Source organism: Notamacropus eugenii, chromosome 2, assembly GCF_028372415.1.
Source record: "Notamacropus eugenii isolate mMacEug1 chromosome 2, mMacEug1.pri_v2, whole genome shotgun sequence".
Lineage (NCBI taxonomy): Eukaryota > Metazoa > Chordata > Mammalia > Diprotodontia > Macropodidae > Notamacropus > Notamacropus eugenii.
In genome coordinates this window covers 163,161,938-163,178,616 of record NC_092873.1, presented here as the reverse complement: position 1 = coordinate 163,178,616, position 16,679 = coordinate 163,161,938, and the positions used below count along the sequence as shown (strand labels likewise).

Below are 16,679 nucleotides of genomic sequence, written 5' to 3'. Positions count from 1 at the left end.
AATGACCATAGAGATCTGTAAGCACAGAAATGGCTCATGACCCCACCAGGCCACTGGTAAGGTAGAGGCAGATATGAGAATGCAATTCAGAATCAGACTAGCTTCTCAAGTTAATCTTTAATTAATCTTTAAAGTTTACCGTAATTTTCTTTTCCATAGGCCCTCTGAAATAGGCCTGTAGTTCCCAGTGAAAAGAAAAGCAAGACCACCCCCAATGAAATCTCCAGTATCTACATCGTGGGGATTTAAAGTTTTTTGTATCATGGACTGCTTTGACAATCTGATGAAGTCTTGGTTCCTTTTTCAGAATAATGTTTCTTTTTTAAAATATATAATTGAAGAAAATGCTAAATTTAAGTTTAGCATTAGGATATTAGGATTATTAGCATAAGGGAGGAGAGAGGATTTTTCTAAAAGGAGATCAAACCCCCTTGGCTTCCCCAGATGCTAGGGGAGCTAGCTGCCCAGAATCCTGTCACTACATAGGCTGACATTTATCTGCAGAGGTCTGAGACAAATATCATTAGGTGAAGAACTAAGGAGACTAGGTAACCTTCCCTGAATCCTTACTTTGACACATTTTGGGGGTAGTATAAAGTATGTCAGATCTAGAGGTAGAGTTCCTCAGAGGCATTGGGGATATAAAGATGAATATGAGACAATCCTTACCCTCAAGAAGCTTATAGATACAAAATATACACAGATGAGTAAATGCAAAATACATACAAAATAAATGCAACCTAATGGTGATAGATAGGAGGCTGATTCATTAAGAGTCAGAAGCACTAATCCCCTTTCTTTCTCATTTTTTCATGCCATTCCTCTCCACTTATTCCAGACCAACTATGCTATTCTGTATAGTTTTGTTCAAGTCCTCTACCACATCTGGAATGAATTCCTCTGTTCCTATCTACTCTCCAACCTCAATATCCATCTTGTCCATTGGACTCCCAAGGCTCAACTCAGATGATACCTCTGCAATGAAGCCCTCTCTGATTGCCCCCTCCTCCTTCCTCCTATTCCTTATAGCCCTTTTCTTTGAGGTCTTTTTGTTTTGCATTTCTCTCCTCTTTAATTAGAATTAGGTGTGCCTTTTTCTTTTCCCTATTAGAATGTTAACTCTTTGTGTCATGTCTAACATAAGGCCTGGATAAACTTCAGTATTTTACAATTTTACAGTACCTAACATGGGTCCTAGCTCCACTGATCAAAATTCTTCCAAGACTCAGTAGACAAAGAGGAAAGTGATATAGTAGCTGAACACTGAACTTGAAGTCAGGAAGACTGGGTTCAAATCTCACCTTAGAAACTCATTAGCTTTGTGAACCTGGGTAAGTCATTAGAATTCTCTAAACATCAGTTTATTCATTAATTAAATAGGAATAGTAAATAGTAAGTAATTACTCAACCAAGTGGTACGGTGGATAGGTGGATAGAATGTTTGACCTGGAGTCAAAAAGACTCATTTTCCCGAGATCAAATCTGGTATCTGGCACTTACTAGTTCTGTGACCCTGGACAAGTTACTTAATCCTGTTTGCCTTAGTTTCCTCCTCTGTAAAATAAGCTGGAGAAGGAAATGGAAAATCACTCCAGTATCTTTGCCAAGAAAATCTCAAATGGGTTCATGAAGAGTCAGACAAGACTGAAATGACTGGGCAACTACTCAGCAGGGTTTTGAGGATCAAATAAGAAAATGTAAACTTCACAAAAGTTAAAGTGCTCTGGAGGCATGAGTTATTATGTATGAAATATCTGTGTCAAAAAATTTATCACTCAGTGGCCATTCTTTCATTAAACTTTCAGTGACTGGTGATTAGCCTTTCAGAACTCAGCTAGGTTTGTCCTAAAGTGTCATCACCAGAGTTATACTTGAAGTCTTTCCAGTTTGGTAGGTCCTACAGGGTCTTGTGTTCCCTGATGTAGCCAAGGTTGTCTCCATGATATGATGAAGCATTGGAAAGACTTTAATGGAACTCTTTGCACATAGTAGGTATGTAATAGAAATTTGCTGAATTTATCGAACTCCTTTCCCCTTACCTTTCATAAACAATTGTCACATCTATCTTTTCCTCTCTCCACTGCCATTGCCCTAGAACAGGCTTCCATACAGGCCTTCATTACTTCCTTCTATGATTATACACAACAGTATCCTAACAGGTATTGTCTCTACTTTTCCCCCTCCAAGTATTCCTTCATACAAGTGCCAAATTAGTATTCTCTATGCATAAATTTGATCCTTGAAAACCCTTCAGCATGTCCCTATTTCCTACTAAATGAAGTTCAAATTCTTTTTGTGGCATTCTAGGCCCAGCAGCAATCTGGAGCTACTGTCCCTTTCTAGTGACACAGACTCAGTCATATACATACTCTTGCATTCTAGCTTTGAGTTCATTCTTTTCTTCTCCACCCCACGCCCTGCTAGGTTGTTTTGTTTTGTTTTCCTATGCAGAGGCTACCAGAGGCTCAGAAATCACATCTCTCAAACAGTAATCATCACTGTCCTCAGATACTAGAATGGCTCTGTGAAAAATTGGTAATGGCACCCATAGTACACTCAAACTGGCACCAGATTAGGAACACCTATCTTTAATTCTCAATCATGTCCAAATTCCCACAAATCAAGGCATATTATAGAACTGAACCTAACTCTCTCAGGAAAAATCCCAAACAAACTGCTAGGGATCTACACCCAAACAAACTCAACAACATATGCACTGACTCACTATAATAACATTCCCTCACATTTGTACAGAGTCAGGGTAACTATTAATCTGTTTCCACACAGAGCTATAACCTACCAATACTGGTGCCCAGGGCAAGCAGCATGAATTTCACTAATTTCAAGCAGCCCAAGTTCACTTGAAGGGAGGGGGGATTGACTAAGAAAGCATCTTACAGGTAGGTGTTATCAACAACACATCTGGTAAGTTCTCTATTTTAATGATGCTTGCTAAGTAAGTACTAAGTTCAGTTGTTTCTATATTGCTAGAAACACACATACTATCTGCATGTAAATATAAACTATTTTTAAAATTGCATAATTTTAAAAAATTATTTGTAATGTGCATGCCCTCTAAATTTTGATTACCCGGGACAAAGAGTCAGTTGCCCTGCCCCAGTTACAGCTCTGATTATCTGTTATAATTATCTACATTGTTTCCCTACTAGTCTATACGCTTCATGAGAGCAGGCTTTTTTTTTTTTAGCTAAACTTCCTCTCTCCTAATTCCTAAAACAGTGCATTGCAGGAATTGTTTAATAAATGTGAATTGAATTGAACTGTCACACTCGAAATTAATGTTAAGTTCCTTATGAGCAGGGACTGTTCTTCATTTGTCTCTTTGTTCCTAGCACTATGTCCCTGGAGCATAGTAGTTGCTTAATAAAGGTTTGTTCAATTAAACTGAATTAGTCATATATCCAGGACCAGAACTCAGTTCACTTAAATACTAGTCTGGAGAGTTCTGAGCATTCTGTACATTTCCATCTTCCTGCTTAGTGACTGCGCCTGCCTTACCCAACAGGCAAGAAAGGTCCCTGTAGCCTCCTCCTGAAGCCCTTACAAGGCATTTCAACTAAGGATATTAGGAGCTGTACCAATTAATCAGGGTCCATAGAGAAGTACTGCCTGATTGGTGCGTAGTGGCTTTCATACATGATGCCAGCTGGCTTAGATCTTTAGTTTCTTTCAGCAAAATTAATGGGTAATTTTTCTGAGTGCACACAAATAGAGCTAGAAAGAATCTCAGTATTGTTTTTATGGTGATGTTTTAAAAGCACTAGCAGATGGGTGAAGCCTCTCATAATACAGTAAAACCTTGTTAGAGATATCATATCATAGGGTTTAGAGCTGAAAGAGACCTTTGAGATTATCTAGTCCAACCCTTTCTTTTATAGATGAAAACACTGCTGCACAGAGTGGTTCAAGTGACATGCCCAAAAGTACACAATAAATAGTGGAGTTGGGATACAGGACAAGGTCCTCTGACAAAAGAACAATTAATACCAACTTCTTAGCAGGAAAGCCCTGAGAGGGAACAGCCTATAGACAGTATGTGTCTCTGTCTTTTCCTTCCCCTTCATCCTCCACATCTAAACAATTGCATTTCTACCTCGGACAGACATCGACAAGCCACCCTCTCTTCTCTTTTCCCATTGCTATTACCATAGTACAGGCCTTTCTTACCATTCACTTAGACAATTATTGTAGTAGCCTCCAGAGAAATTTCCCTAACTTCAGGCTTACTCCTTTCCAACCATCCTTCACACTGTTACCAGTTTCATCTTATTCATGCACAGATCTGATTATATCACTTCTCTGCTCAAAATCCTTCAATAGCACCCTATTTCCTACTGAAAAAAATGTCATACTTCTTAGCTAATCATTGAAGATTCTATAGTCTGGTATCACCCCCCTTTTCTGGCCTTATCTTACATAACATCCATCTACCTGCTCTATACTCCAGCAAAACTAGGCTACTTCCTATCCTCCCTCATTGCTGGGCTGCTATCTCAGCAAACTATTTCATGTCACTAATATTCTATATATACCTATCTATATATGTAAACTGCAGGATAGATGTTCCATACCTATAATCTCTGCTACTGGGAAGACTGAGGCCAGTGGATCACTTGGGCTCTGGAGTTCTGAGCTGTAGTAGGCCTAAGTTAACCAAGTGTTCTCACCACTTCCAGTACCAACATGTGAATTCCTGGAAGTGAGGACTTCCAGGCTGCCTAAGAAAGGGAATACTGCCACAGGTCAGAAAAACAGAGCAGACTATGACTTCAGTGTTGATCTGTGGTGGGACTAGGCTTGATGATGATAATGATAATGACAGTGATGATATCTATATGCTATCTTAAGGTTTGCAAACTGCTTTACATATGTGAAGACTCATTTCTGTGAGTTTGTATCCAGCCTTAGTCACTTAATAGCTGGGTGACCTTGGGCAAGTCACTTAACTGTGTTTGCCTCAGTTTCCTCATCTGTAAAATGAACTGGAGAAGGAAATGGCAAACCACTTCAGTATCTTTGCCCAAAAAAACCCCTAAATGAGGTCTTCCAAGAGTTAAACATAGCACACAATAATAAACAATAATGGTATCTCATTTTCTCCTCACAAATCTGTGAGGTAAATACTATTATTATCATCCCCATTTTGCAAAGGAGGAAACTGAGGCAGATAGAAATTGAGTGATTTGGCTAGTATCTGAGGTGGCACTTGAATTCAAGTCTGTCCTGACTCTAAAATCAGAGCTCTGTTCACTGTGCTACCTAGCTGCCTTCAAGGCTTTTAAATAATTGTGGATTAATTGATTGATATTGTCCACCATTTACCTCTTCCTCTAATGTTTGCCTTGAAATAGCTCCCATCACGTAAGGCCCAGTTTATACAAATTAAAATAGGCCCCACAGGTCAAGAGCTATAAAACAATAGCTCATTATTTAATATGATTTATGTATGTGTATGTTTTGCAAGCAGATAAAGGCAAGATGATCTAGGAGGGAAAGAATAATAATATTGAGAATTTTTTATGAAACCTTCCCACATCGTTACAGTCTGTACTAATCCTCCCTATCCTGAATTATACGTAGTACTTGTTTTCAGCTATTATACTGTTAAAATGTATCATTTTATTGTGTAATATTTGCATGTGTGTTATAGCCCTATTCTAGACTATGAACTTCTCTTAATCTGCATCACCCCAGTACCTAGAATTAATAAACATTTACTCTAGAACTTACTGAAGTAGAGAACTTATCTTTTGGTAAAAATGTATTAAGCTTTTTTTTACCATGTAAAAAAACTGAGGCTAAGAAGTTAAACGTAATTTGTCCATGGTTACGTAGCTTGTAAGTGTGGGAAGTGAGATTTAAACCCTGACCTTGTTGGTTCCTTACCCAGCATTAATCATCTCAAAATTAACAAAGACCCAAAGCAGCTTTCCATCATTCTAATTTCCCTGGCTAGTCCCCAGACTTATGTACCATATAATATCAGGAGGCAGCTAGGTGGAGAAGTGAACAGAGTGCTGGATTTGGAAAGTTGGAAATCTGTCATAGATAATCACTAGCTGTGTGACCTTACACAAGTTACTCTGTCTCAATTCTGTCATCTGTAAAATGTAAATAATAACAGCTCCTTGTCCTAGGGCTATGGTGAGGATAAAATGAGATAATACATTTAAAGTACTTTGCAAACTTTAAAAGTGCTATATAAATATTAGCTTATTATTATAAATTCTCATTGGTGATATCTGGCAAGTAGCAGAAAACCCATCCAACACTGGGATTGTCTATAATTACCCAAAAGAAAGCCTCTTTCTGGCTGTTTTTGAAAAAAAGATAGAGATGGGAGGCGAGGTGGGTGTGGAGAGGAAATTCAGAAGTCAAGTCACTGGCTGGGAAAATGCCCAGAAAAGGGAAAAAAAATAAGACCATAGAAGGTTACTTTCTTGGTGAACAGATAATTCCTCCCATTCTTTCAGATGAGGAAGAACAATGCTTACCATCAGGGAAAGACACAGAAGTCAAGGCTTCTGTGTCCCAAACATCCAATATAAATATTCAATGGGCTCAGGCCATGGAAGAGCTCAAAAAGGATTTTGAAAATCAAGTTATAGAGGTGGAGGAAAAGCTGGGAAGAGAAATGAGAGAGATGCAAGAAAAGCATGAAAAGCAGGTCAATACCTTGCTAATGGAGACCCAAAAAAATGCTGAAGAAAATAACACCTTGAAAAATAGGCTAACTCAATTGGCAAAAGAGGTTCAAAAAGCCAATGAGGAGCAGAATTAGCCAAATGGAAAAGGAGGTTCAAAAGCTCACTGAAGAAAATAGTTCTTTCAAAATTAGAATGGAACAGATGGAGGCTAATGAATTTATGAAAAACCAAGAAGTCACAAAACAAAATCAAAAGAATGAAAAAATGGAAGATAATATGAAATATCTCATTGGAAAAACAACTGACCTGGAAAATAGATCCAGGAGAGACAATTTAAAAATTATGGGACTACCTGAAAGCCATGATCAAAAAAAGAGCCTAGACATCATCTTTCATGAAAATATCAAGGAAAAAAAGATAGGAAGAGTGGTGCAGCAGTAAGAGTGTTTTATCTGAAATTAAGTCTGAGTTCAAATCCTATTAATGCTACTTAATATCTATGTAATCCAAGGCAAGTCACTTAAGTAACTTTTCTGGGCCTATAAAGTGAGGGGGTTGGTCTGGATGATGTACACTAGCTCTATGTAGCATTTGTTCCCGCCCCCCCCCCCCCAATATGTGGAGCCCTCAAAATAGCTATCCCAGGATTAAGGTACTTTGTGGTTAAACATCTACTCAAAAGCATAGCTCATAAGCCCCTACCTACGTTTGTACCTTTTCTCTAGTCAGCCAGAAGACACAATTAGTTCAAAGCAAAGGCACTTAATGAAATAGCATCATAAGAAAATCTTCCCTCCCCCAAAAAAGAAATTCATACTGGAGATGAGATAGCAGGGTGTGATACTCTAAAGAGATAAGCCCAGAAGTTAGTAGCAGGAAACAGCAGAGACTATACCTTCCCTAACCTTAGTGGGTAGGACAGTCTCAGTAAGAGCAACATCATTACCAGAAAACATTTGAAGTCCAAGCTGCACTGTTATGTGAGGTGTGGCTTGCCCCTTCCTTGTGTGTTCTCTGGCCAGATGTGTCCCCTTCATGTACGGTCCTTATGTGTGTTCACACTCCCCATCAATGCTATGCATTTTGTGCAAAAGTATTAATGATTGGTGGGGGAGGTGTGCAGGAGAGCACCCAGACCTTAAATGCACTTCTACTTTACACAGTTCCTGATTTCCTTTAAAACTCCCCCTCAAGTTCCACCTCTTACATGTAACATTTTCTGACCGTCTCCAGTTACTTATACCTTCTACCAAATTTATTTTATATTGTTTGTCAGTCATGAAATAGTAATAATTGAGAATCACAACTCTTCTGGGCCAGACGTGAGCTATAAATTAGACTAGATGACCTACAAGTTACGCTGCCAACTCTAAACCTATGATTGTATGATACACAAATATAACCAGCAATCTTTAAACCTGGGACAAGCAGTGGAAGAGGGAAAAGGGGAAGGAAGAGCCTTGGGGCACCATGAGGTTGTCATGCTGCTAAAGCATCAGCCCCTGCTCTGCTAATGGTTGTAGCTGGACATGGCATGGGTCAGGAGCATAGCCAATGACTGAGAAAGTACCCTTAGAATATCGTAAGAAGAAGTATATAATACAGGTATCCCTTCCATGTCATGACTGTCTCCCTCTTGGTTTCAATACACTGAAGGTCAGCATAAAAAAATTAAATGAGAATTTGGGGGAAGTTTTGTGGAAACTGGAGATGACACGTGAAAGTCAGCAGAAGACACAGTAAAAGTTTAAAAACTCAGAAATGCATAAAATATATGAATAGTATTGTATTCAACATATCAACCACAATTTCACAATAAGACACTGAAAAACCCCCTAAAAGATAAAGAAAAAGTTCAGACCTCTTCTTTGGTACAAAGGGAGAGGCAAAATTTTTACATAGATTTACCAGATCATGGGAGTGCCACACCCCTAGTCCTTCTATGTGGAAGGGACAACTGTATATTTATATAGTGCCTACTATGTGCTTAGACTCTTTATAGATATTTCACCTGTTCCTCACAACAACCCTGAGATATAGGTGCCATAACCCACCAGATTTCTTGGGTTTTGACCCCTTGTACCACCTTTTATCACTGAGGAAACTGAGACAAACAGATTAAGTGACTCACCCAAGGTCATACAGCTAAGCATCTGAGGCACCTGCCTTCACTATCATAGCCTCATTTAAAATAGTATCTATTATCCCACTTGACATTGTGTGTATGTTCTTTGTACATCCACTAGTTTTAAGACTAGAGGTGAGCTTCCTGGAAGATATATAGTAATTGATGGAAGTCATCAGGTGGTGTTATTGGATTAGCCCAAATCTTTTGTCACTCCTGAAAAAACTAGTTAACTGTATGCCCTATAGATGACCAGTCAGTAGCATCATTGTTTTATATAAAATGCATCAATTACACAATGTATGTTACACAAGGTATAAGGAACTCCCAGGAAGGAAACTTCCTCTTCCAATGCAGGTTGTACTTTCTGTTCTGAGTGTTACTTGCTTATGGCACCTGGAGGTTAAGTAACTTGCTTTGGGTCCCAAAGCAGATATATATCAGAGGTAGGATTTTATCCAGTCTTTCTGGCTTCAAGGCCAGCTCTCTAGTCCATTACGTCCATGCAGCCTCTTGCACAAAGTGAATGACAAACATTTGTATCCCTATTTTATAGTTGGGCAAACTAACACAATCACAAAATCTCACAATCGGAAGGTACTCCCAAGATCACCTAGCCCAAACTGACACCAGAGTTTTAATGTCCTCTACAACATTCTAATCAAGCGGTCACCTAGCCTCTGTGTAAAAACCTCCAACCTTGGGCAGTCTACCAACTCTCAAGACAATCTATTCTGTTTTTGTATAGCATTAATCTTTATTTTAAAAAATTTATATTTTATATGACAAATTGGTGAGAATAATATTAGACTACTTCTACTAAATTAAAAACTGTTCTCTATAGAAAATCTTAGTCACTCTTTTCTACCATATTACTCAACAAAAAAGGAAAAAAAACTTGAGTGGGTTTTTTTTTTGATATATCCAGAAACAGTCTGAAAATTTCTCATTTGTAGAATGTTATTTCTTTTGTTTTCCATTTCTAAACTTAATTTTCAAGAGTAAAGAAAGTCATAGGAAGCCCAAAAACAAACTTCCAACAATTTGCCTACTTTGACCATTCTTTCCCAAGAAAAAAAGTGCTAGTCTTTTTTCTTTTATTTTAAACTTATTGAATAAAACAAACATTTTCATAACATAGTACAATAAAAAAATATAATTGTACATGAAGCTGGAAATCTACTATGCACAACTAGCTGTTCCTTTCAAGTATTCAACAATATTATCATGTAAATTTTTTTCTTCCCTTCTCCCATCCCCACCCTAGAAAAAAAGCTACCATTAGACCCAAATAAGTATAGATATGTAAAATTATTCTATACATACTTCTGTTTCTCAGTTCTTCCTCTAGACGCATAGTGTCTTTTTTCATATGTCTTTATCATTAATTTGGGTATTTATAATAGACAAAACAACTTATTCAATCCATTAATTGGTGAATGATTGAACAAGTTGTGGTATACGTTTGTGATGCAATACTACTGTGCTCATGATGAACTCAAGGATTTTAGAAAAACAGTCTTATTTTTTGGAAGATGCTACAGGGACAGTTATTTCTAGAACTGGACTTGATTGTCTCTTTTTCAGTATATGTTTTAACCTATTAGTTTCAAAAATTGGCAACAAAGGAAATATATTAAATTATTTTCTTTTTATTAGTATTCTAATGTAACATGATTCATTCTTGAAAGGAAAATAAAATGAAGGTACATCTATACATCTCTTAACCATTCAGGTGTGCCCAGGGGTTACATTAACTTACCTTACTGAAGTATTAAGTTTTAGTTACATCTCTCAGGTTATTTAACACAGGAGTGCCTTCTAGGGGGTTCTGTGACCAAATGTCATTTTCCCCCCTTTGAGCTATGGATTTCTGTGGAAGGCAAAATATTATCTGATGCTTAGATAGCCAAGAAAGAATGCCATTCATTTGTGGCTTCTAGAGTTACATTTGTACAGGGTCATGAGATTTTCAAAGTAATTTCTTCCCATAAACTCTCCCGGATTGTAGGATTGTTAGTCTCATTTTACACATGAGGGAACTAGGGGTCTGAGACATTCAATGACCAGGACTAGAACTCTAGATCTTCTGACCCCAAGATTCATGCTTTTTTCATTACATCATGAGGTTAAAGGTCATCTTAACTGGAACTTCTAAATTTTGGAGGAGACATATGAGGAAGATTATAGACTCTGGGATCTGGGCCTAGACTAGCTCAGAGATTTTCCCTAAGCAGATAGATGAATTTCTGAAGTATTCTTGCTAACAAAGGGCAGGTCTCCTTTCAATCTACACTTTTCCCAATGAAGTTGGCTTCTCTGCTTCTAAGAAGAACCTAAAAAGAACCCTCTACCCATTCAGGAACAAAAGTTCTAGGACAGTCTTCATCTCCAGAGATGACTGTGGCTAGATTTACAAGAAGCTTGATATAGCTCTGGAAACTTCCCTGGAACCTAGTTTCAGAAGACCTGCCTTTAAGTACCTCTTTGCTCCTGCCTACCTACCAATCAGTCAATCAATAAACATTTATTAAGTACCTACCATGTGCCAGGCCCTATTTTAAGCTAGGAACCTCTCTGAATGTTTCTTAACTGGTTAATCTCTCATTGCATTGCTAAAGTTTGTAAAGTAGTCTTATATACAGTGTCTTATTTGATACTCGAGGAGAAGTGAGGCTGATGACCTGCACAGCCCTCCCTCACTCAAAACAAACTCAGGTGCAAGTCATGTCATCATTTCTTCGATGGTCTTCTTTGGCAATGAGGGATGAACACAATATTTGATACTCAAAATGATTCTGTTAAGATAAGTACCATCATTATCCACATTTTACAGATGGAGAAATTGACTTGGGGCCACAGCATGACTTATATGTGAAGTCACATAGTTAGCAAAGGGTCTGGAATTCCAACACAGGTCTTTCTGTATACAAGTCCAACATTCTAGCTACTAAACTATGTGTGTGGATACATGTGGATGTGCATGTATTTGTATGGATGTGTATGAATGTATCTATATGTATGTATTTGGCTGTATATACAACACATATCCATAAGCACTCATGGATTCATGGTGTGAGCCAAAAGAGTAGTGAGAATCAATTCATGAGCTGCAGATACACTTTAGTTACAGGTTGAAGACCTTTAAGCTCTGTACCTTCCCACCCTCACCCCTGCAAGTTCTGTATGTGTATGTATGTGTGCGTGCATGTGTGTGTGTGTGTATACACTCGTGCACACATAATGCTTGTCTGCACTGGCATCTGCCTGTTCTGGATCATTTCATTGACCATCCTATTTATCTTCTACTGCACCAGATAGAAGGAAGTTCACCCATATGATTGTTAGCAATAACTAGAAAGGGCAGGTACTCCTGGAAACATATACTGTAGTGAAAGGCCTGTGTATGAAATGTGTTTTTTTCCTAACTTTCCCCCCCTCCCACTCCCCCACTTTGCTGCCAAGCATAAATTATAGGATTTAAAAGGAAAGGGCCTCACAGATCACCTAACTTTATTTTGTGTTGAGATGTTTTTTTTCAATCATGTCTGACTTTTTGTTTCCCCATTTGAGGTTTTCTTGGCAAAGATATGAGAGTGGTTTGCCATTTCTTTCTCCAGTTTATTTTACAGATGAGGAAACTGAGGCAAACAGCAGTAGCAAACAGGGTTAAGTGACTTGTCCAGGGTCACACAACTAGTGTCTGAGACCAGATTTGAACTCAGGATGATGAGTCTTCCTGACTTCCAGCCCTTCATCCACTGCGCCACCTAACTGCCCCCAACTTCGTTTTATAGAAGAGAAAAACTGAGGACCAGAGAGGTTAAATCACTTTCCCATGGTCATGAAAGAAGTCAGTAAGTCAATAAGATTTTATTAACACCTTACTCTGTGCCAAGCACAGAAACAATCATTTATTAAGCGCCCATTATATACCAGGAGTCGTGCTGAGGGCTTTATAAACATTATCTCGTTCGATCCTCACCGCCACGCTGGGAGATAGGTGGGATTTGAACCCTAGTGTCCTAAAAATTCATCAAGACACTACACTATCGGATGATTTGAGTGTTTCCCTTTGGAGCGCTAATCTTTGGGCTTCTAAGGCAATTCTCCTGTCTTGTAGACTAAGTACTACCAGCTAGGGAGTGGTCGAACTTGTACTGTGCCTGGGTACATCAGCCTAAGTCTACAAACAGTGCGTCGGTGCCCGGATATTTGCCAGCCCCCTCCCCCCAACCCATGCACGAGGGATAACAATGTGAGTGGGGGTGGGGGGGGCACTGCGGTGCTTTCTTGCCTTGGTATGAACAGACCAGCACGCGTGTTTGTGGAGCAGCCATGTGCAGGAGCTGTAGGGTGTGGGGTCCCCAGCGCATCCATGGGATTGTGGCCCTGTGTGGCCCTGTGCCCGTGTGTGCCAGCGCTTGTGCGGGCAGCTCGCATGAGTAGTTTTCTACGTGTGCTCGGTTTCCCAGTCCCTGCGCTGAGCGAGCGAGCGAGCGAGTGTGTGTGTGTGTGTGTGTGTGTGTGTGACAATGTGTGTCAGGTGACTCGGGTCACGCAGTCTCTCTCTCCCTCTCTCTCTCCTCGGGGAGGAACTGCTCGCTTCGAGCTGACTCTCCTTCGCCTGGCGGGGCAGGAGGAGAGGGTGCACGGTTGGGCACGGTGGAAAAGTCCTGGCCCGGGACCCCGGAGCCCGTGGCGAGGGTGGGGGGGGAACAGTCGCCGCCAGGGCTCCATCACCTCCCTCCTCCCCTCCCCCTCCGGGAGGGGATAAGAAAAGAGGAGGCGAGCGAGCCAATTCAGAAACAGATTGCAGAGCGGCAAGCACAGAAGAGTTGTGCCCTCCCTCCCCTCGCCCCCTGGAGCCCAGGCTGGTCGGAGGGAGACCCGCCGCAATGAGCCAGGTACTTGGGAAGCAGCAGCAGCAGCCGCAGCCGCAGCCGCAGCAACAAGACGAGGAGGAAGAGGAGGAGGAGGATGAACTGGCTGGGCTAGCGGATTATGTGGACGGGCCCGACTCCTCCGACGCGGACCCGGAAAGCGGAGCCGAAGAGGGAGGTAGGAGTCTCCAGCTACTTTCCCCCTCTCCCCCCCCCACCCCCCCACCTTTCCGCCTTTCCTCCTCCATCGCAGGGCTTTTTATTTGCGCCCATTCCCTCCCCCGCGAGCTCCCCCGGGCTGCTTCGAAGCGCCCCGCTCCAGTCCCGGCTCCCGGGCGCTGCGCTCCGCCGGGCTCTCTTCATTTTCTGCTGCTCCTCCCCATTCCCCTCCTCTCTTCTCTCCGCCCGCCCCCCTCTCTAGGTTTCTCTTTACTTGACTGGAATAAAAGAAAACGAAGAAAGGAACAGAAGTGTGGGGGTGGGGAGGGGAGAGGAAGCTGGGGATAAAGGGGGGGGGGGGGTCCAGGTGTAGGAGGCGGAGCAGGGTAGGAAAGCGAGCCCGTAGACTGTGGTTAGGGGAAAGGGACAGAGAAAGAGAAAGATTCTTTTTTTCCCTCCCGGAGGAGAAACAATAGCCTTTGGTACCTTCCAGGTTAGTCCATCCCTGAGCACTTTGCTTTGGGTGGATGGATGGGACCGGATTTGAGACGAGGCGGGAAGGAGGGAGGGGAGAGAAAGAATTGACTTGGCCCTGGTGCAGGATCTTACCCCTACACCCTACCCCCACTCCGGGGATACAGATGGTAATGCTGAGGTCAGACGTCGCCGGCTAAAAAAAGGGCAGCGAGAAACAGCGTGACTGTAGAAGGGTCGCTGGTCAGTTCTGCAGCTGCGAATGTCAATCCTACAGTCTGACACTTTGGGGAGGGGGGCGGCGAGGGGGAGAGAGGAAGAGTGTATGGGTTGTCTCTGACTCTACAGCATGGAGGGAAAATTCATCTATATGTATAAAGTGAACTAATGCTTTCGTATGTGTGTGAGAAAGAGACAGAGAATATTTGAGTGGCATCCTTGCTTCCCATGTCTCCTGATAGATGTAACAGTTATGATCTATGATCAAAGTCCAAGCCTGTCTGCCTACTGGTGATGATGATGGTGGTAAAAGGAATAAATTTCATTTTGGCTGCTATAAAAGCTCCATCTCCAGTTAAAAGGGAATCAAACTTCAGTAAAGCCTCTAAAAAGAATTTTGCATTTTACCCTGAGGCCTACAAAACTCCCCAACCATTCCAAAGATTACTGTTTTTAATTCACCTGGAAGGTTTGGGGGTGGAGGAAGAGCCTTTAATTTTAAGGGCACTTGGTTGGAAAGTTCTCCTCAATTGAAAAGAACACTGAAATTCTGTTAAATATATAACTTCGGTGCGAAGTTTACATGTTAGTAAAGAAGTAGGAACATTTTGTATATTTTGCCCAGAAAAAAATTGTACAAAAATATTTTCTGTACGTTACTCACTGCAGGGTAAATGTATTTTTGAGTGTCTTGTTTTTTAGTAGGTTTTTTTTTTGAGTTCACTAACAAAGCTATAAACTTTATACGGACAAATAGTCACAAGGAATTTTTTTTCCCAAGCACCATTTCCTGGCAATGAGTTTACTCATGGTAGGTTCTGCAAATATCTTTTGTTGTTGTTCAGTCGTGTCCAACTCTTCAAGACCCCATTTGGGGTTTTCTTGGCAAATAAAAACTGGATAAATTTGCCATTTCCTTCTCCAGCTCATTTTAGAGATGAGGAACTGAGGCAAATAGGGTTAAGTGACTTGCTCAGGGTCACCAAGTTAGTTAATTGTTGAGGCCAGATTTGGACTCAGAAAGATGAGTCTTCTCGACTCCAGGAAGGACTCCTGATACTCTGAACCTGGTGCCACCTAGCTGTCCACAGTTATCCTTAATACACACTAAAATCTTGGTATAAAGCTGGTCTTTTGTGGAACCCATGATGGAAGAATTTAAGTTATTGATATGCTACGGCAATAAAAACTAATGACATGTTTTTGTAATATTTTATCTAAGATTTTTATACATAAAAAACTGAAAAATTACTTCCCATTCTGTCAATATTGCTGTGATTAAGAGATGAAAGTAGCCTTAAAAAAAGATGTTGAAGTCAGAATACTTTTCTAAGTTTCCTGCCCACCAGAGAGGATTTATTATGTCTTCTTCATTCACTTAAATTGATGCACCAGGCCATTACAGTCTATTGTGCTAATGTGCTAGTTGTCTATTTCCTCAGCTCTGCTGGTAATTGGTCTTCTAGTGCTGATCTTGCAGGTCACATTTTGTGGATAAAACTTCTGTCCTTTAGTCAAATCTCTTGGGCTGCTTTCTTTAGTAATTCAATTGTCCTGCCTGTGACATTCTTGAACTAATTGCATTTGTTAGCTCCTCCTAGATTCTCTGGAGACACCCCGGAGATTCAGAATGAGGACTATAGAGATTCAGGAAAGGGGTGTATTAGCACTACACTTGAAATAGTAAACTCATCGTTTGATTCATGGCCCTAAAGACCTGTACTTCAATGGATAGATGCAATACTTTAGTAAAATAGGACTATATCAGAGAATAAAGAATAAAAAAAATCTAAACCATGACATACAGTTGAATGGACAACCCTTGGAGCTTGTTCATCAATATGTTTATCTTTAATAAGATGTGAATGACCAGTGATCTGGGATTAGAATTGGGCAAGGGGAGGAGAGTGGGTTGGATTGCTTTTGAAGAAATGGTTCTGTGCTTTTCATGATCTCCAGCTTCTCTATGAAACAAGAGGCCTCTTTTTTTTTTAACCACCAGCATGGGGAATGTTGTTTGCCCGAGAGGCATAGAAGACCACAGAACCCAAAGAATTAAAGAGGAAAGCCACCCAGAGGGTAATGGTGAGGCTCATGGGTGAGCAGCAGCAGGCTGCAACATAGTATCAATGAAGAATTTGCATAGGATCA

At 40.6% G+C, this 16,679-nt stretch overlaps 1 protein-coding gene across 2 annotated transcripts in view; it reads left to right on the top strand.

Annotated features, from left to right (window-relative positions):
• The first annotated feature begins 13,045 nt into the window (after positions 1-13,045).
• Positions 13,046-16,679, top strand: part of RRAGD (Ras related GTP binding D) — a 60,094-nt gene continuing 56,460 nt past the window's right edge. Inside the window, exon 1 of one of the 2 annotated variants that reach the window (XM_072642814.1) lies at positions 13,046-13,854. In XM_072642814.1, the coding sequence (XP_072498915.1) occupies positions 13,692-13,854 (163 nt within the window). In that variant the 5' untranslated portion in view covers positions 13,046-13,691. The remainder of the gene's footprint in view (positions 13,855-16,679) is intronic. The other variant, XM_072642815.1, reaches the window with a different exon arrangement.